This window comes from Erigeron canadensis, chromosome 4 (assembly GCF_010389155.1).
Source record: "Erigeron canadensis isolate Cc75 chromosome 4, C_canadensis_v1, whole genome shotgun sequence".
Classification (NCBI taxonomy): Eukaryota; Viridiplantae; Streptophyta; class Magnoliopsida; order Asterales; family Asteraceae; genus Erigeron; species Erigeron canadensis.
This window is the reverse complement of record NC_057764.1, coordinates 44,097,963-44,124,921: the sequence shown is the minus strand read 5'-3', so window position 1 is coordinate 44,124,921 and position 26,959 is coordinate 44,097,963. Positions and strand designations below refer to the sequence as shown.

The window sequence follows — 26,959 nt, the reverse complement described above, 5'->3', positions numbered from 1 at the left end:
ACTCTCTTGAGTTGGAAAGAATGATCAAGACCAAAGACAACCCCCATAACCAGCTAGTCTTTGTAGACATGAGACTTAGGCTAGTACAATAGCAGGTTATCTTGAACAAGAGGCCAAGAGGCAAGAGCCCAAGAGGGTATACAATACTATACATGTATAGGGTGAAAAACAAAACCATAATAATGTTAAACATAGCAGTAGTATTTTTACCAAAAAGATTTTATAAACGTAAATAGTATCCGGTAAAAAAATCCGGATCCTGAAATCAGGAGTACTTGATTTCCTACTCCAACAACAAACCGCTCCATATTCGCCAAACAACACAGAAATATCCACACACTATTTTGGCAAAAAGACACAATCACAGGCATCACTGGTAAATACAAATTGTCCAAACAATAACCAATCTTTTTTACAAACCACAAAACCATGGCTTTCAACTTCTAGTCGCAACATTTTCAATTTCTGGTTTTGGTTCTTTTTCCTCAGAAACAAAATCTGAACTATCATCAGCAACCGATACTCCATCATTGTAATCAGAAGCATGTGTGGCTGTAAACATTTCATCGTTCTCCATAGCAGCAAGCTTCTCCTTTGACTCTCCCTTTAACAGCTCAACCACCTCAAGTATTGTCGGTCTTTTTTCTGCTTGACTACGAGCACAAAGAAGACCAACTAGAGTGACCCGTTTCAGCTCTTCAACCACATAATCTCCATTCAGTTTCGTATCAGCAATTTCATTGAACTTTTTTTCACACACCAATGGCAGAGCCCACTCTGTGATTGACCTTCTAGTTGTTGAATTTAGTTTTTCAATTGGTTTCCTCCCACTAGCTAGCTCAAGTAAAAGAATACCAAAACTATAAACATCACAACTTTCTGATGCTTTTCCAAGCATCGCGTATTCTGGGGCTAAGTACCCGAGTGTGCCCTTGACTCTAGTGGTCACATGTGTTGCACCATCTGGGATCAGCTTAGCAAACCCGAAATCAGCCACTTGGGCGTTGAACTCTGCATCTAATAACACATTGCTTGCTTTAATATCTCGGTGGATTATGTGCGGTGTGGCATGATGATGAAGATATCTGGGTGATATACCATTACAACCAAGAAACTCTGATATGAGATTTCGTATGCAACATAAAAAACATATACTGTTCATTTGAGGGTAAAATGCTTACAGAATTCCTTCTGCAGATCCAATAGCAATGGTCATTCGGCGATTCCAAGTAAGAAGGCATTCAGCACTGTGTTGCCCATGCAGATGTGAGAGTAAGCTAAGATTAGGCATGTAATCATATACTATTAGCCGCTCTTGACCTTCCGCACAATACCCGCGTAAGCTGAGTAAATTTTTGTGTCTGACTCGTGCGAGTATCTCAACCTCTACAGCAAATTCCATCTCTGCTTTATTGCTATAAACCTTTAATCTCTTAACTGCAATCTATGTATACACATAACAATGAACACTCGATATCCAACAATCACATTATAGAAGCACTAACCTAGAAATTCATAAATTCTACACAATCTATATACAAAAGTAAACTTTAACAGTTTGTATAGGGAATCAGTATTCTGTACCAGGTTCCACGGGCCAACCCAATATCGGCCACCAAAGGTCAAAACATAAACAATACACACAGAGTACTAACCAAAGCAACTATAGCTGGGCACTAGTAGACACCTCAGGCGTACAGAAATAAGACGATAAGTATGTACTTATAGGTGGTTAAGACTATCTAGAGTGAGGCGTGCTTTGGCACTTTTTGGGCATAGGACGCCCCGGGAACGCCCTCCACACCGCCCCTGGGGGCGCTCTGGAGAGAGAAAAGGTAAGAGGCGTGCGAAATGGGACGCGTTCAATATCAAGAAAGGAGGGGTGTTGGCTCTTTTGGACCACATTTTTTAAACAAAAAAACATTAAAGAAAAAGAAAAAAAGGCTTCTTATTAATGCCTCACTCCAAGAAATAAGAAGGGAAAGCCCCTTGCTGACTAAACTGCCACGTGGCAGGAGATGCCCCTAGGAGGGACCTTCTATTAAGGTCTCACTCCTCATAGTCTAATGTCATTATGCGGCTATGATAATAACCACTAATGACCCTAGAAACACTAATTAAGGATCTCAAAGTATCCATTCACTATTTACACTTAATCATCATTAACTAAAAACTTATTCTCACCCCGGAGGCTGATCAAAGGGGTGATCCATCCTCCCTTTGGTGCCTTTAGTGAGACTAACGCTGTGTTCTTATTGCAGGTCCGAACCAGGTACCTATTCAAAGAGACTAGTTAAGGAGAAGACCATTCTTTTAACACAGTTAGAGCCTTATCTTACAATTGTTGATTTCCAAATAGTCCACTTTAGACCATTTACACCTATCGTGTGAGAGGTAAATCAAGCTCACCAAGTGACATGCTAAAATGGTGGTCCAACCAACCTATCCAGCCTCACCTAATTTCTTTCTAATAAAGTAAGTTATTCTATAAACTCTTGTGAATTTGGCTAAAAGGTATTTGGTTTAGCTAATATTCTAAACTTTAAGCCTTATTAAAATTTCAAAAGTCAACAAAGCTATTCTTCTTCCAACTTATGTGCTTATCAACTTGAGCAGTTGAGCTAAAGTGCTTACTCATAACCCAGGAAAAATCAGCTTACTGGCAGTTATAAACTACAATAAGCCCAAAAAACAAATTAACATAAACACCCTCTTAGATGTGAATCGAACCCGGGTTACATATAATCAACCCATCTCAGGAACCAACTAAGCTACACTCCGCAGAGCAAACTTATCCTACAAATGTACATCCACCTTGAACATATTAAAACACTCACTCCTATATAGTTCATCACCTATGCATCCGATTTTTGGGTCTTAATTATTGATTAAAAAATCTAACAAATTACTTACAAACTTAAACACATAGAAAAGCAATTAAAGATAGTGAAAATAATACTGTATAATATACCTGAGATCCATCCCAAAGCTGACCCCAATAAACACTACCAAAACCACCTTCACCAAGCTTGTTATCATAATTAAAATTATTAGTAGCTGAATGCAATTCTTTCAATGTAAATATCCTCCATGTTGATTGTTTCTTCCTGTTCTGTTTCCTAAAAACCCAAATATATATTCATTTTCATTAGAAGTTAAAGAAAAAAAAAAAGTCAAAAGGAAAGAAAATACCAATTCAAAAACATGTCTGTCTAACAAAACCAAACATGAAACTTAAAAAGTCAAAAGCAACATAACATACCGATCGAACCCACAACAAAATCTTGAACGCAAATCCATAATTATGTCAAACATGCAGAGGCAAAGTTTGTAACAAGAATCTAATAGTAGTAACTTTTAATTAATGAGAAATGTTGATTGATTATTATTATAAGAGAAAAAGCAAGTGTTGTGTTTTGAAAGAGGGAGGAGGGTTTCATTTTCAATTTGATATCACTTTCAAAGATACTTGGACTTGCATTTCATGGCTGGCTTTTCTGTCTGGGTAGGTAATGTGTGGGGAAGGGGGTGGTGGGCTTTTAGTGGGCCCTTTCGTTTATTCTTCTTCTACTTCTCAAAAATAATTCGTGTATCAAAAGAGACTCTTTTCTTTTTCTTATCAAAAATAACTTGATGTCTATACTTACACGTTTTTAATGTCTACTGACACAAGTATGTAACTAAAACTTCTTGTAACCTTTTTTTTTTTTTTTTTAAAACAGCAGCAATCCGAACCCAATTTTTCATTTTTTAAGGTGAATTTCGCTAGAAACATTCTGTCGTGATTCTATAGCGGGAAGTTTAACATATGTTGTTTAAATCTGGTTCGCGTTAGAGAACTGAATCGAAGCAGAATTTCATTTTTTAAATACCCGATGTGGAGAAAATCATCAACTAATCTGTTCGAAAACATGATAATCAATAAAGGTAAACCCTTACCTCCTCCAAAATTCAAACATAAAATTATCAGTACTAAACCCCTTCATTAAAAAGTTATCTTTACCACCGAGCCCAATTGTTTCTTTACTTATCGCCATTACTATTATTATAATGAAGTGAGTAATACGAAAGCTTAATTCAATAGATGATCAAAGGTTTTGCGGCTGTAAACGAACTCATGCATTTTTTGGTGTTAATGAATGGTTGCCTAGTTGGTACGCCTAACCATCATTAACATAAACATAACTAGTTCAATACGTGGTTGGTGACTGGGTCAACCTATCAACCCATATAACCTGAAGTCAACCTGTCAAACTATCAATTCATCAACTTATATGACTTGAAATCAATTCACATATCCATTTAACTCGTCAAACCAATTTTTTTTAAGTTGGTGATTGGGTTTGGGTTTACGGATTGAAAGATCTAGATTGAGTTTTCAAACTTAATATTGATATCAGGTTTGGTTCGCGTTGGATATTATTAATCCGTCAATTGAACTCGTCAACTGCCATTAACTATTTTATAACTAAACTTATATTTGTTTTAGTTATTATTTATATAAAGTTATTTACCCGTGCATTAAAAATTTTAAAGTTGACTGTTGGTGAAGTCAACCATCTTCGTCCTCACCTGTTTTTCCTGAGTAAAAGTTTTGAGCATCATTTTTAAATCTAAATTTAAATCTTCTGATAAATATTCATCATTTTACGCTCTGCACGGACGTTATTCTAGTTTGTGAATAAAATCTTTACACTTTAAATTAAGACGTAATTTAAATTGAAACACATACTATTATTGATTGTTTGAATAATAAATTTCGCGCTACCCGATAATTGTATCACTTTTTTTGTTTTTATGATTTTAAAATTCAAAACATATCTAAAAAAAATCATATATCTCGAAATGACATTAGATTGCTACATTTTTTTACCAAACTTATTTTTTTTAATTATCATGTTTGTTTAATATGTCTCCTATTAATAGTGGAGATTGAATGTTAAATTTATTTATAGGTTCAAGATTAAAAATAAGTCATTATACTTTCTATATGTAGTGTCAACAGCACATAGAACTATTCCCTCCCAATCCTCGGTTGGTGATCAAATTACGGAATAAACCTATATATATATCACATATTGAAACTTGACCAAACCGGAAATTTTATCTGAAATCGTCATAGATTTTTAATTTGCCAACCTGATTTTTTGAATTTGGTCCAGTTGGGATCTTAGTATTTTAAGTCGACTCATAAACCAAAACATTTAAAATCAATTTGTTTTTTAATTAACGTCGACTTATATGACCCAAAAAGTAACTCATTTGACCTACAAAGCGACCTACCAACCCGTCAACCTACTTGACCAAAAAACAACTCATTTGATGTAAAACAAACTCATTTCATTTTGAACCTACATGACCCAAAAAACAAACCCATTATAATTAAATAGGCCAAACCCTGGTCAAGTATAAATTGAGATTTCTGACTCGAAACTTTTGTTGGTTGGTTCATAACTAACATTGGGCCATAAATAATGTGTTATTCCATGCATCTATAATTTGCGTTAAAAAAATATCTCCACTATATTAGATGGTTATATTCTTTTATCAATTTATAATTATAAAAACGGTGGATTGATAGAAACCGTCTAATCTCATGTACCGAATTGGTACCCACATAACCCCCAACAGAGATAGTGTCAAGGTAATTCAACCACTTAAATTCAATCCTGCCTCTGTCAAGATTCGAAGAGTTGGTTTCATTTTATAATTGTATATCTAATATATATTAGAAAGAAAAAACACTTAACTTTTTAAGATGTTAAAATATGTAATATTTTCATTTAACACCCCTTAAATTATTTTCACATATACTATCCTTTAACACTAATGTTAAATTACACTTTTAATTCTTAATCTTTTAGAATATCTTCATTAATTCTTTACATTAGTTAATTTCACATCAATTATCTATAATACTCGGTGCTTCTACCACCAACATTCGCCCCCACCATCACATCGTCATCGCAACGACCACCGCCGCATTTGCGCGACTACCATGTTAGTTTATATTTATTTTAATTATTATTGTATATAAAGTTTTTATCATGATATTTTTATTCATATATGGATAGCTATTAGACATTTTCATAGATATATTACACTAAATACTTCAACGTAGTACGTAAATTAACCCGATTTGAAAATATTATTAAATCAGAATTTAATTATTTATTTAACTAGCTAATCATCCTGGGTTCAACCCGGGTATTTTAATTTTGTTTTGTTCTAACCGAGAAAATTTTCGATAATTTTAGAAAAAAATCCGTATGAAAATTTGAAATAGGTAAAGGAATTAAAAATATAGGGGGGGGGGGATGAAAGCAATAGGATAATAAAGATACAAAAAATTATGATGTCATATTTCTTTTAATAGTTGTGCTAGCAAAGAAGCAAGACTTGTCATTTCATCTTTTTTCTAAAAATAATTTTTGAAAACAATCTTGTTTTATTAATATAAGAGATTAGATTAAAAAATTCAATATGTTTTAGTTGGATCATACGAACTCTCTTTTTCTCATATCTAATAAGCAACATAGTTTTGAGATAACATAAATCTATTATGGATGCAATTTTGTTTGAACGGCAACTTGATGCATCTTTGTTATCCATGTTTTATTTCTTAACTAGATTATTAATCCGCATATTACACAGTTGAACATATAATTAGTGAATATTATTCTTTTATAATATCAAATATTAACATACTTAAATAAATAAAAATGTTAAAAAATAGTTATGTTATCGTTATTTAAAATTTATTATATCCACTGTATATATATAATTAGTCTTATTTATTATAAATTTTTTTTATCATATTAACATTATAAAACAAAATGCATATAGCAAATATATATTATTCGTGTATGTGATATCATAAATGTTCTATACAAAATCACAACTTTAATAATAATGTTTTTAATTTGTAACAAAACTTTTATATTTGTTTAGTTGCATAAATTTATACTTTTTTTTTAAGAAATATGAGAATTACTCGTGAATATCAAAAGGTTTAACATATATTGTCTTAATAGCATGTGTAATTAATTTGATTACATAGGTCACTTTTAAAAAATTATTATAATTATGAAAGCTATATGAAAATTTTAATATCAAAATAATTTAATATTATCTTAACTAAAAGCAAAATATTGGAACCGAACTTTCCTTAAACTATGGTATGGATTACTAAACTTTCTACATAATGTCATCGGAAATTATACTGCGTCATGAAATGACTTTATAAACTTAAATTTTAAACAATTCTATATTTTTATTTTACCTAACCACTATTACAATTATTACTATTACAATTATTATATTCTGGTATGTTAAATAAGCCTAATTCAACAGCCGACGAAGCCGTCACACCACTTGTTTCATGTATTAATTATAGTTTATAACTTTTATTATTGAAATTTAATTTATGTTAAACTTAAATTTTTTTAAGACTTATCCACCATCATATATTGTCTAGGTATATTATTAGTACTGATAATGTCGAGTTGATTATTATCAGATTAAAATGGGTTAATTTGTAAATTATTTTTCTCCAACGACTATTGGATTTTGAATTAAAGATAAAATCACTAATGATTCAAAGGTCTTATCATGTTAGTTTTCAAAACTGCAAATTTTGCTTATGATAAGAAGATTCGAACTTGTGATCATAGCTTGTGATCATAGCTTTCGCAGACAATGTGTTTGCCAACTCTTTTTTATTGGAAATTCATATTGATAAAAGTTGTAAACTTAAATTTATACACTTATCAATTTAAAACCCAAGATATTGAAATCAAATAATGTCTCGTGTAAATTATAAAACAAAAAGCTTTCAGCACATTATCAATCTATTTTCATCGAAATATATAGCGTGAGTATCATGTTAGTTTTAAAAATTATATATCCATCCCAATTTATTGCATAAATATCATGTTAGTTTTAAAAGTTATAAACGTTTACATGCGGTAAAAAAATCAAACTTCTGACCATGACTTTTACCTATTCTTCTTTGGAGGAGTTGATAAAAAAGGTTAATTTGAAATTAATGTTAATAAAATTTGTAAACTAACATTCATATACTTGTCATTTTAAGAGCCGAGATATATTTGAAATTAAATAATGTCTCATCTAAATTATAAAATAAAAAGGTTTTTAGCACAATAGCAATCTGAAAAAGAAATTTTCATAGTATCACATATCATTATGTATTTCTCAACAAATATTAATGATTTTTTTATGACATAATATATCCATTCCAATATATTGCGTGAGTATCATGTGAGTTTTAAAATTGTAAAATTTCACATGCGCTAAGCAGATTCGAACTTGTGACTATGACTTTTACCAACTATTCTTTGAAGGAGTTGGTAGATAAGAATTAAATTTATAATTCATGCTTATAAAAATTATAAACTTAAATTCATACACCTAACAATTTAAAACCCAATATATAGTTGAAATTAAATAACTATGAACCAAATCCGTGTTTTTAACAAAAATAAAATATAAATACTAAAATGAAACAAATTTTAATGTATACCCAAACATAAATAAAAAGTAATATACGATTGTTTACACTAATATGAAAAGATTAAATAAAAACTAACCAACCAACGACTAGATCAACTGGCTGGAGTTATATTTGGTTTTACCTCAGATTATGGGTTCGACTTTCTAGAGTGACATGTCATGGGGGGTTTTCTTTTGAATCACCTGTAACGGCTTATGCTCTACATCTCCTATTCTAAAGTACGTGCAGAGCTTTATCATTATACGGTGAAATGTCCCCTAATGTTGAATACCTACCGGCTGTTCAGAAAAAAGAGTGAAAATATATATATACATATTGAAAAAAAAGTAAGTTTAGAACATTTAAACTTTGAAAACATAATAACAAAAACAAAATCAAAAAATCAATCAAAACCAATATATTTAGTTATAGATTTAAAATATATAATAATAAAACTTTTTGAAAAGGGAAATAAGGGGAACGAACATGAGTGGATATTTGCAAGATTAGGTACTAAATTTAAACAACTATAGTATAAATTAAAATAGTTTATTAAATGATTGGTTTAATTTAATTAATTAATTATAAAATCTATTAATGTAGTAAAAATCTAAGAAAGGAATATGAAGTCATCAAAGTAATTAAATGATTATAATAGTCTTGCTTTTCATCCAAAGGTTATGATTTTTTTTAAAAAAGAATTTAAGAATGCCGAGAATTTATAGACCTAGTCCAAACAACAAAAAAGGCTCCTAAGTTAAGTGTACTAAATAAACTAACAATAAAAAATTAATCAGTAAGACGACTAATAATTTAATAATTAAATATGACTTTTAAAGTTAACAACTAAATATAATTAAAATTTAAAATGTTCAAAAAATATAAAAAATCTAAAATAATATATGTCAAATAGTGAATATGTGATTGTGATGTACCTAAACTTAGGTATAAAACACATCACATACTAATCTTTTAAATATTTTTTGTATAATGAATAAATGATTGAGCTTTATTTTTTTATGAATTGAAAAATTAAAATGTGTGAGGTTTATACATAAGCTTTAGGTACATGAGAAGTTGAGAACTACATATTTTCATTCCTCCTAATATACATGTATTGTTTACAATAAATGAGAAAAATAGCTACGTTATCAAAAAAACGGTAGACAATTAAGTGACAATGTCACGACGGCTTGACTGCCCAGTTCTGAGATAACGTAATGAATAAACATTTTTCTATCCATAAAAGTATGTAAGTAGCTTTTGTATGCGGGTTAAATTATATACTTTAATTTTAGATTATTGTTAGAATTTATAATAGACTTAGTTAATTACATGTATGAATATATAACTTTTAATATATATAACATTAAAAATAAAAAAAATCGAACCCCCTTATAAATCGGGCCTCGGCCGATCAGCCACTTCGACCACCATCTAAGTGATCTGTTATGAATTTGTATATGGTGATTTGTTGTTTTAAAGTGAAACGAGCGGAATAAAAGATACAAGATAGTGAACTTGACAATATAAAAGAAAATGACTATATGAGAAATAGGAAAACTCTTTGTTTTTGTAATTGATTCTTTGTTTTTGTTTTTCTCTCAAAATACAAGATATCTACTTCTACTTTGAGAGTTTGAGGCTTTTTTTTTTTCTTTGCCTATTCTCTTTCTATACCACCCCTTTATAGATTAAGGAAAGTGAACATGAAAGGCCTGCTATTTCTATCCCATATTCACACTTATAGATACATGCTATATGGGTATCTCTCATGCTTAATTTTAGGAAACATGACATCATGGGTATCCCATGTATTTTGTTTTCTTTGTTGAAGTGGACCGATTCTTCCTCATGGTATTGAGTATTGACTTTGTATTATGTCATTGTTTTTTGTTGCTCATGGAAACGTGAGTTTAATTTCTAACCCAATCACTCCACTGCCCCTTTTGATTCTCTTCCGGATATTTTTATAACGGATTACTAAGCCGGCCATTCTTTCGAGGATTATTTTTCATGAAGACTTCTTTTAAGTCTTTAAGGAAGAGTTGAGAATGATAATTAAAGTATTTTAATATTACTAGTAGAATATAGTTGACACTTGACAATGAAAAGAATAATTGATTAATTGATTAAATTAGCTACAAACACGCTTCCTTTTGCTATAAAACTCAGATGGATGATTAGGGAAGATTCACTCATTAAGCATCAGATGAATGATTAGGGAAGATTCACTCAGTGAGCATTGCTTATTTTCACATATCAAAGGTATAATTTAATGAAACGTTACCACCAAAGTTTATATTCATTTATTTAATTATTTTTGAAGTTATTGCAATTTGTTGTCATTTTGAACCTTATTGTTATTCTTGGGTGTATACCCTATTGTTTAATGATATGTTCGTAGATAGACAAACGATATCAACGATCATCATATCATTTTTGCTTGAAGGAATACTTAAACTTTGTTCACGTTATATATGAAATAATCTAGTGATCTTTTTGTTATCCCACATATAATTTGGGAGAATGTACATAGTACTTATAATGATGACGTCCCTCTTACTTAAGAGGGACGCCATTATTACAAACAAACGACCAGTCATACGAGGAATACAACAATTGGTGAGTCCTTAACTCAAACTAATTATGGTTTTAAAATTTGGAAAATACTAATGAGTAAGAATTGTCATTAGTACATATACTTTATTACATGCACAAAAAATCATAATTTATACATATAATTCATCCCTCAATTTTCACATAACAAAATATAAATTTTAATACACCAAAATATATTATATCGAGTCAATAAAAAAACTCATAAATTTGTAAAAATGTATTGTTGACTTAGTCTTAAATAATACAACAAATGATATGGCTAGCGAACATATTTATGTCCGCTTAATTTTCTCAAGTTCATTTTTTAACCAAACAATCCATTGTCGTGAATTGAATAAGGATAATCCTAAAACCTTAGGTAAACTCTAATATGATTTAAAAGGTAAACATATAATCAAAGTATAACCCGAGTTAGACACGGGTATTGTTCTAGTTCTCTATTGATTAATATTAGAAAAAAAAAATCCTAAAATCATTACACTAGATATGTTATTATATTAGAAAAAATCATGATATTGATAAAATAAAAAAATGGATTAAAAAAAGAGAATTAGAATTCACATGTAACATTTTATTGCTTTTAGGAAATACTTAGTAAGAATAATTATTTCCCTTAAATTTTATTTACCTCCATTTTAGAGACAACTTTTTTTCTTCGTGCAACCGAGAGAGAGCAGGTGAAACTTTCCTCGTATTTACAATTTGAGACTTTGAGTATAACCTAGTAAAAACCTCGGCATTTTACTAAAAGAAATTTCATGTTTAGTTTTTAACTTTTTATTAACAACGATATTGTTGTATTAACACAAGTAATAACATATTTTTGAACATAAATGATATAATTTATGTTATCACCAAAAATAATCTGATTATGAAAATCGACGTATATATCTTCTATTATTTAGCACAAATCATAATATTGCAACACCTTAGTAAAATATATTAATGTATAAAAGTATACACTATAGTCGTGGTATTAAAACTAACGATTTATACAACATTAATTTCAGAAGTGTTAAGGTTGAATATCGTCAAACAAATAATAGCATAACGACTATAATAAAATAACAATATATAAAAGTATCTAATTCCTGCATAAACAGTTTTTTTTATGAATAGTGTAAAATATTAATTTTGGCACCCGATAGTAAAATTAATGGGATTCATTCCTAGATAAGGGTTGTGCTATTTTGCAAGATATCACATCGTCGAACCTAGGCATGTAAGAAAAAACAAAAACCGAAACCAAAATCGAACCCGAATGTCAGCTTGTAACTAAATCCGGTCAATACCTGGTTTTGACCCTAACCGGTTCGAGTTTGATCCAACCCAACGGTTATTAACCGGTTTGGGTTTTCACGTTTTTTTATCTGGTTGAAACCGGGTTGAAATCGGGTCAGGTTCGGTTTTTGGTCAAAAAAACCCGGTCAATCCTGGTCAATACCCGGTCAAACCCGATTTTGGTCTCATTGATCAAAAAACCGGGTTGCGTTAAATCGGTTTTTGTACGCCACTAGTCGGACCTGGCTAATCGTTCGTATTTCAATAATTCCTTCAAATACTCATCCGTGAAATGACCATAATTTTTCGAAGAGTTGTTCACGCAACAAACACAATCGATACACATTTATTAAAGGAGTCCAACTTTTTAGAAATCCACGTGTTTTTGTATAAATAAATGAGCATTAGTGAGAAATTAAAGCTAGACTTTATAGTACGTATTAGCTAGAAGGTAGCTAGAACGACCATGCAAGGCCAATGAAGATTAATTCAATTGATCAGAAACATTCATAAGTTTTCTAAAGTTTTAAGTTCGATTCTTAGAGATGATAAGTTTTGGAGTTTTTTCTCTGAATACTTGTAACGGCCTATAGTCAACATCTTGTTGTCTAGGGTACGTACAAGACTTCACCATTATACGGTGAGGTTTCCCTGATGCTGTGTACCGACTGAATGTTCGGAAAAAGAAGGACCATGCAATTCATTGTTTTCTAAGTAAAAACATTTTGTAATTTTATTTTAACAGCCAAATTAAATGCAAAAATCAAATAAAATAAAATCTCAATCTACGAAATCCAGATCGAACTTCATCACAACAAATAGTGTCGAAGCTAGCTTCTGACCCAATGTTTCACTTGCACCAATATATACTAACAATTGAAGAACACATTTGACATTTTGTGGTGGTTTTTTTTTACGTATATACAAAGAAAACATCACAATGACCTTATCGCTTTTGCCACACGTTGAAATCTTTATCTGTCAAGTGTTTGCCATTCATCATGATCTCATTATATCGTCGCTGTCTTAATATCTTTTTCTATAAATACGTAATACATATGCAGGATTTATTACAAGGAAGTAATACCGTGTCGTCGGATGTGATGATGAAAGGGGATAGGAAATGGAACGTGATGGGTATGGCAACGGCAGGAGGGGTGGCGGGATTGCATTTGTTGTGCTGTTTTGCTCCGTTTACGTTCAGTTGGGCTGCATTATCGGTGGCGTTTGGGTTGTATGTGGTCACAGGGCTTCTTGGTATTACTCTCTCATTTCATAGAAACCTGTCACATCGAAGCTTTAGGCTCCCAAAATGGCTCGAATACACTTTTGCCTATTGCGGGCTTCATGCTCTTCAGGTAACTATAGACATGTTTCTGGTTTTCTATTATATTTTTATTTTACGGGAATTATGTTTTGAAACTACTCTATAAACTATGCATTTTGAATAACATATATATATAGGAGAATTATTAATCCTCCAAATTCATTAGCCTAAAAATGGTAACATGTGAAAATTCAAGAGGTGATATTAGGATAGAGATTATGTTGGATCCACATCCACTTGTCTTTATCAGACACCTACATTTTAGACACATTAATCATTTTTCAATTAAATAAATACATAATAAAAAATCTATAGAATTCTTTTTATAGTTTCATGATAAAATATAAATTTAATTTGAAGGAGACATTTATCCCTCTTGTCCTTCCTTTGATACCACTCCTCCCTATCAGATATTCATATTTCATACAGTATTCGGAAGATTTTTAAGCCAATGTTTAAGAGGATTAATCATTTTCTTATATATATCATAGGCAGAGGTGATATCAAAGGAAGGATAAGAGAGATAAATGTCTCCTTCAAAATTTTTATTTTATCATGGAATTTTTAAAAAGATTATGTATTTTTTTAATTAGAAAATGATTAATGTGTCTAAAATGTTGGCCTAAAGATATGCCTGATAAGGAAATTTGACACGTTTGAAATTTAACGGTATAGATAGGTGTGTAAACAAGTCGATATATATAGTTCGTGAGCTACCCGAATTTGACTCGCCAGTTATTTGAAATCGACTAGGTCTTAATCGAGTCGAGCTCGAACCTCAATATAGCCTACTCGAAAAGCTCGCGAGCTTAATCAAGCTTATACTTATTTACAATACTACCCTTGATTATTATATATTTTTACATAATTTTACCGAGTCGAATTTGAAATTGTCGAGCTTATAAGACTAATTTGATTTAAAACTTATTTTTAATTCTTAATCGAGTCAAGTCAAGCTCGAAAGTGTCGATTCATAAAAAGAGCTCGCGCTAGAGCTTGCGAATAAAGGCTCAGTCGAGCTTGAGTCGAGTTTCGAGTTTAATTTACAATCGACTCGAGCTCTAGCTTGACACTGTGTCAACTCGACTTGGCTCGATTACACCCTTATCTATAGAGTACGAATTTTGAATAATATTCCGTGTCGACTCGACTCAATTACACCCTTATTTATAGAGTACGCATTTTGAATAATATATCGTAGTCAGCGGTGGTATAAAGGAAGGACAAGAGGGCACAATCAGACTATATATTTTGTCATAAATTCTTTTAAAAAAAAACTAATGGATTTTTGATTTTTGGTTATGTATTTCCTAATTTTACCCCTTTTTGAATTTTCTTTTTACAATTTTTTTTTATCTTTATTGATTTTTTTTTTTGGTACCGTCACTTATAATAGGTAAGTATCCTTAATATATGTAAAAACTAAAGACCTCGTAGAAGAAAACGTATTTACTATGGTGTGCCAACGGGTTCATACTAGTATGGGTTGTGTCTTCTATTACTTTTTCTTATTTTGAGTACGATTTTTGTTCCAAAATTTTTTAAACTGCAAAAGGTTTTTATATATGTTGAATCACGAGTTATTGATTAGGGGCATCCGATACATTGGGTAAGCACGCATCGCTATCATCATCAATTTGTTGATTCCGAAAGAGACCCACACAGCCCGATTAGAGGATTTTGGTATAGTCACATGAATTGGTTGTTTGATACGGACGACATTATGAAACGGGTATGACAAAAATACCCTCAATCTAGTTAGTTTGTTACACCTAGTGTTCAACCTTTGATCGATTACCTAGCTACCTTGTGCGTTTCAATTGCAGTGTGGAGAACCCAACAATGTTGGAGATCTGGAGAAACAACCATTTTACAGATTTCTTCGAACAACTTATGTCATACATCCGGTTGCACTTGCTCTTCTTCTATATACACTCGGGGGATTTCCATTTATCGTATGGGGAATGGTATGTATATAGTTTTATCATTCATGCTCTTATTAATTAATTATTTCAAAGTTGAATACTACTTCTACATATTAATGTTTATTTTGAAAAATATATATATATATATATTTGAAAATAGGGGGTGAGGTTAGTGTGGTTCTACCATATTACATGGCTAGTGAACTCGGTTTGTCATATATGGGGAAAACAAGCATGGGACACCGGTGACCTTTCGCGTAACAATTGGTGAGTGACAACCCGGCCGGCCCGACCTTCTACTAATTTACGACTTGATTATTAAATTCTACTTGGCTGTAAAAATAACCCATGAAGACATGAAACGTACAGGTGGGTAGGAATACTTGCATTTGGTGAAGGATGGCATAATAACCATCACGCATTCGAGTACTCAGCAAGGCATGGGTTGGAATGGTGGGAAATCGATATGACGTGGTATATGATCAGTCTTCTTGACATCTTTGGTGTGGCCACTCATGTTAAGCTACCAAACCCAACTCATATTCAAAGAATGTCTTTCCTTCCCAAAACTTGATCTTAGTTTGTAAAATCTGTTTTTCGTTTGGAAGTCCTTCATTCGGTTTAGGTGTGAGCCTAAATAAAAAGAAAATGATCTATCATATATAAGCATGATTTATTTAGTGAAAGTTATGTATATAAAAATTTGTTTGTACATACTGCTATTATTATAATGTAAAATTTTACTCGTAGTTTTAACACCCAATAGTCAATTTAGTGAATTCATTTCTGGTTACTATAACACTGTATTCTTGAGTTTTTTTTTTAAAGGAAAAGATACGAAAGGATAGAAAAACTTTTCTATTTTGCATTCTTGAGTTTTTTTATTAAAAGAATGGAAAGGGGAATAAAAGAAAACTAAGCCCTTTTTAATGTGAAAATTTTCCTCCCATTTAGTTTTTAAGTTATGTGTATATTTACTAATTTACCCTTTTTAACTATTGAAAACTTTATGATGAAAATGACATAATTGTAAAGTTATAACTTTTTTCTTTTCTTTTCTTTTCTTTCTAACTTAAGAATACTATTAATTTTATATTTTTTTTTCTTTTCATTAGTTTTTTATGTAACTTGAGAATGTCTTTTTAACATATAATTTTCTTTCTTTTTTTTTCTTTCCTTATCCAATCTTTTCCTTTGAAAAAAAACTCGAGAATACAGTGTAAAAGAATTGTTGTATTTTCAAGATACCCATACATATCTTCACATCGTCGCACGAGTCTAACCGCCGATATTTCACTTCTATCAAATGTAAACCAAACGCAACCATAATTCTTCAAGAATATATTAGTACGTGTTTTTGTATAAATGATCATTAGTGAGAAATTAAAGCTAGCTAGGCTTTATAATAGTACGTGTACTAGAAGGTAGCTAAAAGCCTAAAACCAACATTCAATTCATTGTTTTCTAAGTAAAACCTTTTTGTAATTATTTTTTTTTTTTAGCAAAAAAAATGCTCAAATTTCGAAATCCAGATCCACAACAAATAGTGTCGAAGCTACCTTCTGAACCAAAAATTCAGCTGCACCAATAATATTACAGAGTAATTACTACTCGTAATAGACATTTTTAATCAGTATTTGACATTTTGTGGTAGATTTTTTTACGTATATACAAAGAAAACATCACAACCTTATCGTTTTATTTGCCACGTACGTTGTATTCTTTATCTAGTGTTTGTCATTCATCAGGATCTCATCATATATATCGTCCCTGTCTTACTCTCTAGCTTAGTGTACAAACACGTACGTACGTGTATTACAAATGCACGAATTAATACAAGGCTAGCAGCGCTAGTGACCGGATTACTAATAATAATGTCGCTGATAGCGCCACCACATACCACCAATCTCTCCCAAATTTTTCATCGTCGTCGTTACCCGGCAACACCTCATCAGCTAGTCTATGCTAATAACCAAAGGCGGGTTCTAAATTATTTAAGAAGCTAGAACCAGTACAAATGCAATATTTATAATTACGTACTGAAAAGACATAATGCATTACGATTTCAAGTCAAAGCGAAGGCAGAAAGTGATGGAGAACAAGGAAGGATTGTCGTGTCGTCGGTTGTGATGGTGAAAGGGGATAGGAAATGGAACGTGATGGATATGGTAACGGCTGGAGTAGTGGCGGGCGGGGATGCATTTGCTGTGCTGCTTTGCTCCGTTTACGTTCAATTGGGTTGCGCTATCGGTGGCGTTTGGGTTGTATGTGGTGACAGGGCTTCTTGGTATTACTCTCTCATTTCATAGAAATTTGTCGCATAGAAGCTTTAAGCTCCCAAAATGGCTCGAATACACTTTTGCTTATTGCGGTGTTCAAGCTCTTCAGGTAATATTATATATATTCGGTTCTTTCTAGCTGGTATTCTATTGTTTTTTTAATTTTACCGAATGTTTAAAATTACATTACGTTTTAAAACTAGATTATGCATTTCTAATAATACTCGTATTTCGTAAGTTATACATAAAAGTAAGTATCCTTAACGTAAAAAATATAAAACCGTAGAAAACATTTCTTATTTTGGTGTGCAAACGGGTTCAAACTTCAAATTAATTACTAGCTAGCATGGGGTGTGCTTTCTATTTCTTTTTCTTATTTCAGTACGATTTTTGTTCCAAATATTTTAAATTGCAATAAAGGTTTGTACAATAACGAGTTTATGATTAGGGGAATCCAATAGATTGGGTGAGCACGCATCGTTATCATCATCAATATTGTGATTCCGAAAGAGACCCACACAGCCCAATTGAAGGATTTTGGTATAGTCACATGACTTGGTTGTTTAATACGGACAACATTATCAAACGGGTATGAAATACCCTCAATCTAGTTAGTTTGTTACACCAAGTGTACGTACGTTCAACATTTACCTAGCCTGTGCATTTTGAATTGCAGTGTGGAGAACCCAACAATGTTGGAGATCTGGAGAAGCAACCATTTTACAGGTTTCTTCGAACAACTTATGTCATACATCCGGTTGCACTCGCTCTTCTTCTATATACACTCGGGGGATTTCCTTTTATCGTATGGGGAATGGTATGTATATAGTTTTATCATTCATGCTCTAATTAATTACTTCAGAGTTGAATATACTACCTCCGTTAATTACTTATGAGTTAAAAAATGTATATATGACCTCTCAAGATCCATGGAAATGTTTATTTTGAAAATAGGGGGTGAGGATAGTGTGGGTGTACCACATTACATGGCTAGTGAATTCCGCTTGTCATGTATGGGGAAAACAAGCATGGGACACTGGTGACCTTTCTCGTAACAATTGGTGAGTGATCACAACCTGGTCTTCTACTAATTAATTTACGGCTTTATGCCTTTATTGTTAAATACTTAAATTCTACTTGACTGTAAAAATAACCCATGAAGACGGGAAACGTACAGGTGGGTAGGAATACTCGCATTTGGAGAAGGATGGCATAATAACCATCACACATTCGAGTACTCAGCAAGGCATGGGTTAGAATGGTGGCAAATCGATATGACGTGGTATACGATCCGTCTTCTTGAGATCTTTGGTGTGGCCACTGATGTTAAGTTACCAAGCCCAACTCATATTCAAAGAATGTCTTTCCTTCCCAAAACTTGATCTTAATTTGTAAAATCTGTTTTTGGTTTTGGAAGTCCTTCATTGCCTCATTGGGTTTAGGCCTTAACCTAATTAACTTTAATATCAGAGTCTTCTGATTTTCTATTTTATACGAGTAACAAACTAACAACATTTAAGTTGTATTATATTTAGGTGCCTTGCTTACAAATCAAGCTTATATCTTTACCCATTCAAGGTGAGGTTTACACCGATATTTTAATCCTCCATACATATAGATACAAAGATCACTATGTTATGAGAACCACACTAATTAAGTACAATAGTTTTGTGTATGTGATAATTATATTAGTGTAAAATTCTTTTTCCTTCATCCGATAGTAAAATAGTACTAACATACTAAAATGATCGGATTCATTGATGAATCCCATAGCCCATAGGTAGATCGGTGTAAGTATTTTGTTTTGCAAGTTTTGGTCAACCCAATAAAGATAAGTATTTCAAGCCCAATTTGGACTATTGTAATCTTCAGCCCATCTTATAATTCTTGAACAATATTCTGGTCAAAGTATAACTTCCAAATGAAACGAGTCCAATACCAACTACAAACCCAGTCATTTTCATTGATTAAATTATAAAATGATTAAATTATAAAATGTGCAAATATATTGCTCCTAATAATTAAAAGTAATCGCATATTAATATAAACATGTCTTTTCAATATATCTCTTATTCGCACTTCATAAATTTAAAAAGATACTCTACATTTACATTATTTCTTTCATCACAATCAATTACCGTGTAAGTTTCTGTTTACTATCATACGTGTTTGTTAATCTAGGTAAAAATGGCATGACTTCAATGTCGTCTTCATCAACATATATCATTTGTATAGAAAAGAAGCTATGCACTTAGCATAACACCATCCAATGGCATCGATAGCTCCACATCTTACCACCACCATTTAACTGGTAATATAAAGATATACAACATCATAACCACCCGGCCATTACCGTTGTAGTACACACAGTGACATCAAAAAGAGCTAAAGTTGAAACAAAGCTAATGTCGGAAGTGGTGGCTAAGCAATCGAAGGAAGTCTACATTGGTAGGAAACGGAAAGATTTTAACATGGTGACCGCTGGCGCAATAGTGGGTTTGCATTTGCTATGTGCTTTTGCACCATTTACATTCACCTTGGATGCTTTAGTTGTGGCGATCGGGTTGGATTTGGTGACTCGTCTTCTTGGGATTAATCTTTCCTACCATAGACACCTATCGCACAAAAGCTTCAAGATTCCCAAATGGCTTGAATACACATTTGCTTATTGTGGGCTTCATGCTCTTCAGGTGACTTAAAACATTAAACTAACTTTGCTCATTGAAATGCCATTAACACAATGATATATATATATATATATATATAAGTGTTGATTTGAATCATCGATTGATGGATTATTATCAGGGGAGCCCGATAAGTTGGGTGAGAACACATCGCTATCATCATCAATACACAGATTCAGAGAAAGACCCACATAGCCCGATTAATGGATTTTGGTTTAGTCATTTCATCTGGATGTTTGATACCAAGAACATTAGATATACGGTACGAGTTCTTTAAATACTCGTCTCATTTTAAGGGTCAATTTTGATTTTTTAAGTCTTATTCTTTCAACTTTGACCATAAATAGTTTCTTTTGTGTTATATAACATTTGATATAACATATATGAATTGATTGAGTTTTAAATGCAATTTTTATTAATATAACTTTCATCATCTAATATATAACACACATCAAGATATTTATGGTCAAAGTCGGAAGAAAAATACTTGACCAATCAAAATAGGACAATTAAAATGGGACGAAAAGAGTATTTACTAATGCCAATATATGTTTTACCCTCTATATATGTTCTTGTTGTAGCGTGGACAGCACAACAATGTGAAAGATTTGGAGGAACAATTATTTTATAGGTTTGTAAGGAGAACTTACATTGCACATCCCATAGTTCTTGGCCTCCTTCTATATGCACTTGGAGGATTTCCATTTATAGTGTGGGGAATGGTATGAAATAATGCATCCTTATACTTCAAAAAACCATTTTAATCCTATTTGGGGTTTAGACACACAATATAATAGAATGTCCTAAGAGTTTAGTTTATTAAGGCTAGTTATAGAATATTGATTAATATGTCACCAAGGCTACATATTAACTCGAAGAGACCAAATCAACTTTTCTTTGGAAATGCATGAGTTTGACCCGCTACTTTACTCAAAATCGTAAGTGGTAGATTCCTAAATGACATCCAAATCGGTTTAAGAGCAAACTAAAATAAATATGTCACCCCTTTCACATCAACTACTTTTACATTAACAACACCACCAGCACTATACATGTCGAACCACATCCCGAAGGAATGTGTGTCTAACATATACAGTTTAATATTAAATCTGGGTTGAGATCGTTTCAAACTAGAAATCTTCAAGTTGGTCATGTGAAACCAATCAAAATGCTTTGAACATTGTAAAATAGTCCACGGTCAATTAGTCAAAGGTCAGTTAAAATAAAATAAGGGTCTACAGTTTATTTTATTTTTCTCATAAAATTTCAAATTGAAACAACTTAAAAGACTAATAACTTGAGAGGATCTCAACCGAATAAATCTTGTTTGAAGACAAATAACAATATCAGTAGAATTTGGTATAATATTTGTCGAAGCAGAAACAAGTCAATATTGATAAACTGAACTGTATATTTTTATTACTAATAATAGGGAGTGAGGGTAGTGTGGGGGTATCACATGACATGGCTAGTGAATTCAGTTTGTCATGGATGGGGAGATCAAGCATGGAACACCAAAGATCTTTCTCGTAACAATCGGTAAGTAGAGATCGATCATTTAAACATTTCTATTCCTTTACCTGTATGCATATATATATGAGATTGAGGTCATTTCAAGTTACACAAACGGCCCTTAATTCCTAGAATTTATGGGAATCCAGTGGAATGGAATTTCGAATTTTTTATGTTAAGCTAACATGACAAGGAAGAAGATCCAAATTTCATTCCATCAGATTCTGACAACCAAACGGGCCTTTAGGCATCATGTACATTGTGTTACGTTAAAATTAACCATTTGAGCCTGTAAAGGAACCCATACTTGCTTGCTTCATTTTTTACTTTCTATGCGAGACAATATAACTGGTTATATGGTGATCTCAAATTGAGAATCGAGATATCAAAGATATATACACTACTGACAACCCGTAATATATATATGGATCACCGATCGATGGATCAGATTGGTGGGAATACTAGGATTTGGAGAGGGATGGCACAACAATCATCATGCATTTCAGTATTCTGCAAGACATGGGTTGGAACGTTGGCAAATCGATATTACATGGTATTTGATTAGTCTCCTTAAGCTGATCAGGGTGGCTACTAATGTTAAGCTACCAACCGCAAGTGATATTCAGAAAAAGACCTTTGCTTCAAAAACTTGAAGTTATTCATCATTGATTTACCTAATTTGATTTTCCGAAAGTTCTACAATGTTACGGATATTTAATTAGCCTCTTAATTAGATATATACTAAACAACAGATAAGATCGAATGCGAAAGAAATGCTAATATGTGATCACTTAAAAATGTCGTAGCAATTAAAGAGAGTTGTAATAATGTTTGTGTACATTGTAATCGGTCGGTTCCGATGGGTTGTTATTACTTTATGATGAGATGAAATTTGCAATCAATTGTTGAAGATACCGTATATGATATGGTGCGCGCTTAAAATTTTTCTATATCCATAATACATAATTTGAAAATATTCTCCCCTCAAGCGTATCATAAAAAATCATGGATGAAATTCGGTACACCAATAAAAGGTCACAACATTTTCACTACTTTGTTGCCTCCTTTTCTTATTACGCGCCTGTTTGTTAATCTAGGTAAATTTTGCATGACTTTTATTTCATACAAAAAAATATATCATCATTTAATACATAGATCAAAACCACACAATGCTGTTGCTAGCTCCACCTTTGTATGCAAAGTTATTTCCAAAACTTGTCCACAATATTCACCCAAAATGTGCACCATCTTACTTGTATTACAAACATATGCAAGTTTTACAAACAAGAATAAGTATTATAAACACCCAAAACCATAGAAGTAGAAGCCCATTGCAAATTGTCAATGTGAAGCCCGGAAATGGAGGAGAAGGGAGAATTATGATGTCTGGTGACGCGGTTAAGCAACCGAGTGAAGTCTATTGGGGTAGGAAATGGAAAGAGTTTGACATGTTGGCAGCAGGAGCAATGTTGGCGTTGCATGTACTATGCTGTTTTGCACCCTTTACATTCAACTGGGCAGCATTAAAGGTGACGATTGGGTTGGATTTTCTTAGTCGTCTTCTAGGAATAAATCTGTCCTTCCACAGGCACTTGTCGCACTATAGCTTCATAATCCCCAAATGGCTTGAGTACACATTTGCTTATTGTGGGCTTCATGCTCTTCAGGTGACTTCAATTAACCTTTAAAGTTCAAAATAGCTAGCAATATATTTGCTCAATATAAATGTCATTGTAACAAAATTCATAATTCTTGGTTTCAATCATGGATTATATCATATATGCAGGGGAATCCAATAGATTGGGTGAGTACACATCGGTATCATCATCAATATTGTGACACCGACAGAGATCCACATAGCCCGACCAAAGGATTCTGGTTTAGTCACATTATCTGGTTGTTTGATACAAAGAACATTCAAAAAACGGTGTGTATTTTTTTGAACGAAACTTTTTGTTTTTTGTAAATTTCGATATATATAATTATCCTTGATATTCTTATTGTAGCGTCTAGAGCCGGATAATGTCAAAGATTTGGAGAAACAATCATTTTATAGATTCTTAAGAAGAAGTTACATGGCACATCCAATAGCACTAGCCCTCCTCCTTTATGCACTTGGAGGATTTCCATTTGTTGTGTGGGGAATGGTATGAACTTAAATTACATCCTACTTTTGTACGTGTATGAACAAATTTATTTATGGAAAAAAAATTATAATCTGCAGGGGGTGAGGATAGTGTGGGGATATCATATTACATGGCTAGTGAACTCAGTTTGTCACGGTCGGGGAGATCAAGCATGGTACACAGGGGATCTTTCTCTCAACAACGCGTAAGTTAATTAGCAACAACCCTGTCAGCCTTGAACAATATTAATTAAGATAACTGATATAATTAACAACAACTTTCTTTTAATATATATGGATGGGATGATCAGGTGGGTAGGAGTAATAGGATTGGGAGACGGATGGCACAACAACCATCATGCCTTCAAATACTCAGCAAGACATGGGCTAGAATGGTGGCAAATCGATATCACATATTATGTAATTCGGCTTCTTGAGATTATTGGACTCGCTGCTAAAGTTAAGCTGCCGACTTCGATTGATATTCAGAGAAGGACAATTCATACCAATTCAATTCAATCTCTGTAGCTTGACTTTTGATTATATATTGATGTCCACATTTAGTTTTCTATTTATTACTACTTTTATCGATCTATTAGTTATTTCAAACTCTTTATTTTAATCTTTTGACCCAACTTCAACACTGGAAAATCAAGTTTGTGCAAGGTAAAAACATGATGGATATATGGCCAGCTTTTTTTCTTGTGAGCTCTTCTAAGGTCTCAACCAGAGTGTGTATAAATATTGTCATAGGATACATGAATAGGTGGGGTTGGTTATTGTAAATTAAAACAAGTATTGATGTAAAACAAATAAAACAACGAGTTATGCATAGCAATATGTATCTCTACTCCAAAGGGGCATGTGTTTATTTTTCCTAGATTAGGTTTTGAAATTCAGAAAAGGCTAGCGGCGCCAGCTTGTTGCATGCTTACCTGCTATTATTGTGTAAGATCGTTTATTTAAAAAATAATAATAATAAAAAGATAAATAAATTTAATATTTGTTTTATTTTACCTAGAACATGAATAGGTAGAGTAATCTTAATACATTAGAATTTTGCAGTAGCCCAAGATTTGATGTAAATTTCCGTTATATTGACTTTTACGCATCTAGCCATTCGAGACATTGACAAATTCTAGATCGAAGACTGGTAATGGTTTCAAACAATTCATATTGTCAACTATCTAATGTCAAAGTAATTAAACCTTATTTTCCTTCTAATTCTTTGGGTTGTTTATCGGTTACGTTAAAGTTAGAACATATCTAAGTTATGATTGATGTAAAAGGTTTAAGGACTTTAAGACAAACTATAATATTAGCAATATCAGCTAATAATTGTGTATTAACAATTGCTTCTTTAATTTTTCAGTACTTTCTTAACTAACTCAATGGATGTCCGTGCAAATGACGAACGTGGTGATAATGGTGTAGTAATGATAGCGAGTAGTGTAGATAATGAACATTATTCAAAAGTCAATATATGCGACCTAATAATAAAAAGGTAAAAGTTCAATTAGTATTCTAAAATTTAAGCTAAAAAGAAAGTATGTATAAAGGGAAAGGGAAAGGATTAGGCATTCATCGATAAACAATTGCAACATAGATAATGACCAGTATTCCAAATGAGTTGCATTAGAAAGAAGATTAAAAAAGTACAAAAAGTTACTCATTTAATTACGCCCCTAATATCCCAACCATTATTTTTTTGTATCTAGACCACTACCATTTTTTGCAGCGACCCTCGCTGCAAAAAGTGAAAAAAATGCGGGTCCTCATGTCTATAATGGTAAATATGGCAGAATAAAAACGGGCCCCCTGTCAGGATCGCTGCAAAAAGTCTGGTCGGGTTACAAAAAAGTGGTCGGGTTACCACGCGCCAAGGGTAAGATAATGTTTAATACGAAGTACATGGAGATTAATTAATTATACAGATAACATAATGACAAGAAAACAAAATGTTTTACTATTAACGGTAACGGTGGCAAAAAGAAAGCCACAGAAGATTAAGCTAGGGGGTAGCTACTTTTTGACCCAAAAAAATATCTTTCAATGGATGGATATGCTTTATTATTTACTTATGTCCTCGATCTTTCACTCATGTGGCAACTTTTATATTGAAGTTTGTATGAAAAATGGATTTTGTATAAGAAAAACAGCTTAACGTCTACATCAAATGATATCAAAATATTGATTTTTGGTTAAATATTACTGTAGCATTATTTTTATTTGATAAATATAATCAACTTAAACTATGATTCATCTATTAATGTTTAACATATGACTCAATTAATTCTTCCATCACTTTATATATTTATTTATATATATTCATGAAATCAATCTACATATCTTACAGTCGACTGATGTTAGATATACGTACGTATACCCATATTTTCCTTTCTAACCTATAATGTCAACGAGTTGATAATTCAACAAAATAGTATTAGAAGTTCAAAACTCATATATACAAACCAAATCACATCGTGTTGCAATATTTGTTCATTATGGTTTTCTTGTATAAATTTGGTTACATTAGAAATTTGCCAATAAGGCTTTGATCGTGATGCTAATAACATATGCATAATAAACATTTCAGATTCGGATGTTTCCTCAAGTTTATGTATTCGAACAGTAATACACAATATATATATATTTTTATTGATAAGTATGTAAGTAACACCGTCAATGTCAT

At 32.1% G+C, this 26,959-nt stretch overlaps 4 protein-coding genes and 1 pseudogene across 4 annotated transcripts; 4 read left to right on the top strand and 1 right to left on the bottom strand.

Annotated features, from left to right (window-relative positions):
- Positions 1-203: 203 nt before the first annotated feature.
- LOC122596000 (PTI1-like tyrosine-protein kinase At3g15890) lies at positions 204-3,452 on the bottom strand. The gene is made up of 4 exons (XM_043768495.1): positions 3,263-3,452; positions 2,972-3,119; positions 1,182-1,444; positions 204-1,085 (listed from the first exon to the last, which is right to left on the bottom strand). Exons 1-4 carry the CDS (start codon positions 3,313-3,315, stop codon positions 437-439), a joined length of 1,113 nt encoding a protein of 370 aa, XP_043624430.1. The 5' UTR covers positions 3,316-3,452; the 3' UTR covers positions 204-436.
- Positions 3,453-13,473: 10,021 nt separating this feature from the next.
- On the top strand, positions 13,474-16,344 carry LOC122597700 (palmitoyl-monogalactosyldiacylglycerol delta-7 desaturase, chloroplastic-like). The gene is made up of 5 exons (XM_043770268.1): positions 13,474-13,773; positions 15,334-15,474; positions 15,569-15,709; positions 15,828-15,934; positions 16,037-16,344. Exons 1-5 carry the CDS (start codon positions 13,474-13,476, stop codon positions 16,239-16,241), a joined length of 894 nt encoding a protein of 297 aa, XP_043626203.1. The 3' UTR covers positions 16,242-16,344.
- Positions 16,345-17,541: 1,197 nt separating this feature from the next.
- On the top strand, positions 17,542-19,433 carry LOC122597699 (annotated as a pseudogene).
- Positions 19,434-20,341: 908 nt separating this feature from the next.
- Positions 20,342-22,795, top strand: LOC122597698 (palmitoyl-monogalactosyldiacylglycerol delta-7 desaturase, chloroplastic-like). Its single transcript, XM_043770267.1, has 5 exons — positions 20,342-20,636; positions 20,752-20,892; positions 21,212-21,352; positions 22,063-22,169; positions 22,591-22,795. The coding sequence occupies exons 1-5, from the start codon at positions 20,352-20,354 to the stop codon at positions 22,793-22,795; spliced, it is 879 nt and encodes a 292-aa protein (XP_043626202.1). The 5' UTR covers positions 20,342-20,351.
- A 516-nt stretch (positions 22,796-23,311) lies between these two features.
- LOC122597696 (palmitoyl-monogalactosyldiacylglycerol delta-7 desaturase, chloroplastic-like) lies at positions 23,312-24,795 on the top strand. Its single transcript, XM_043770266.1, has 5 exons — positions 23,312-23,809; positions 23,929-24,069; positions 24,149-24,289; positions 24,367-24,473; positions 24,579-24,795. The coding sequence occupies exons 1-5, from the start codon at positions 23,312-23,314 to the stop codon at positions 24,793-24,795; spliced, it is 1,104 nt and encodes a 367-aa protein (XP_043626201.1).
- Positions 24,796-26,959: the final 2,164 nt, after the last annotated feature.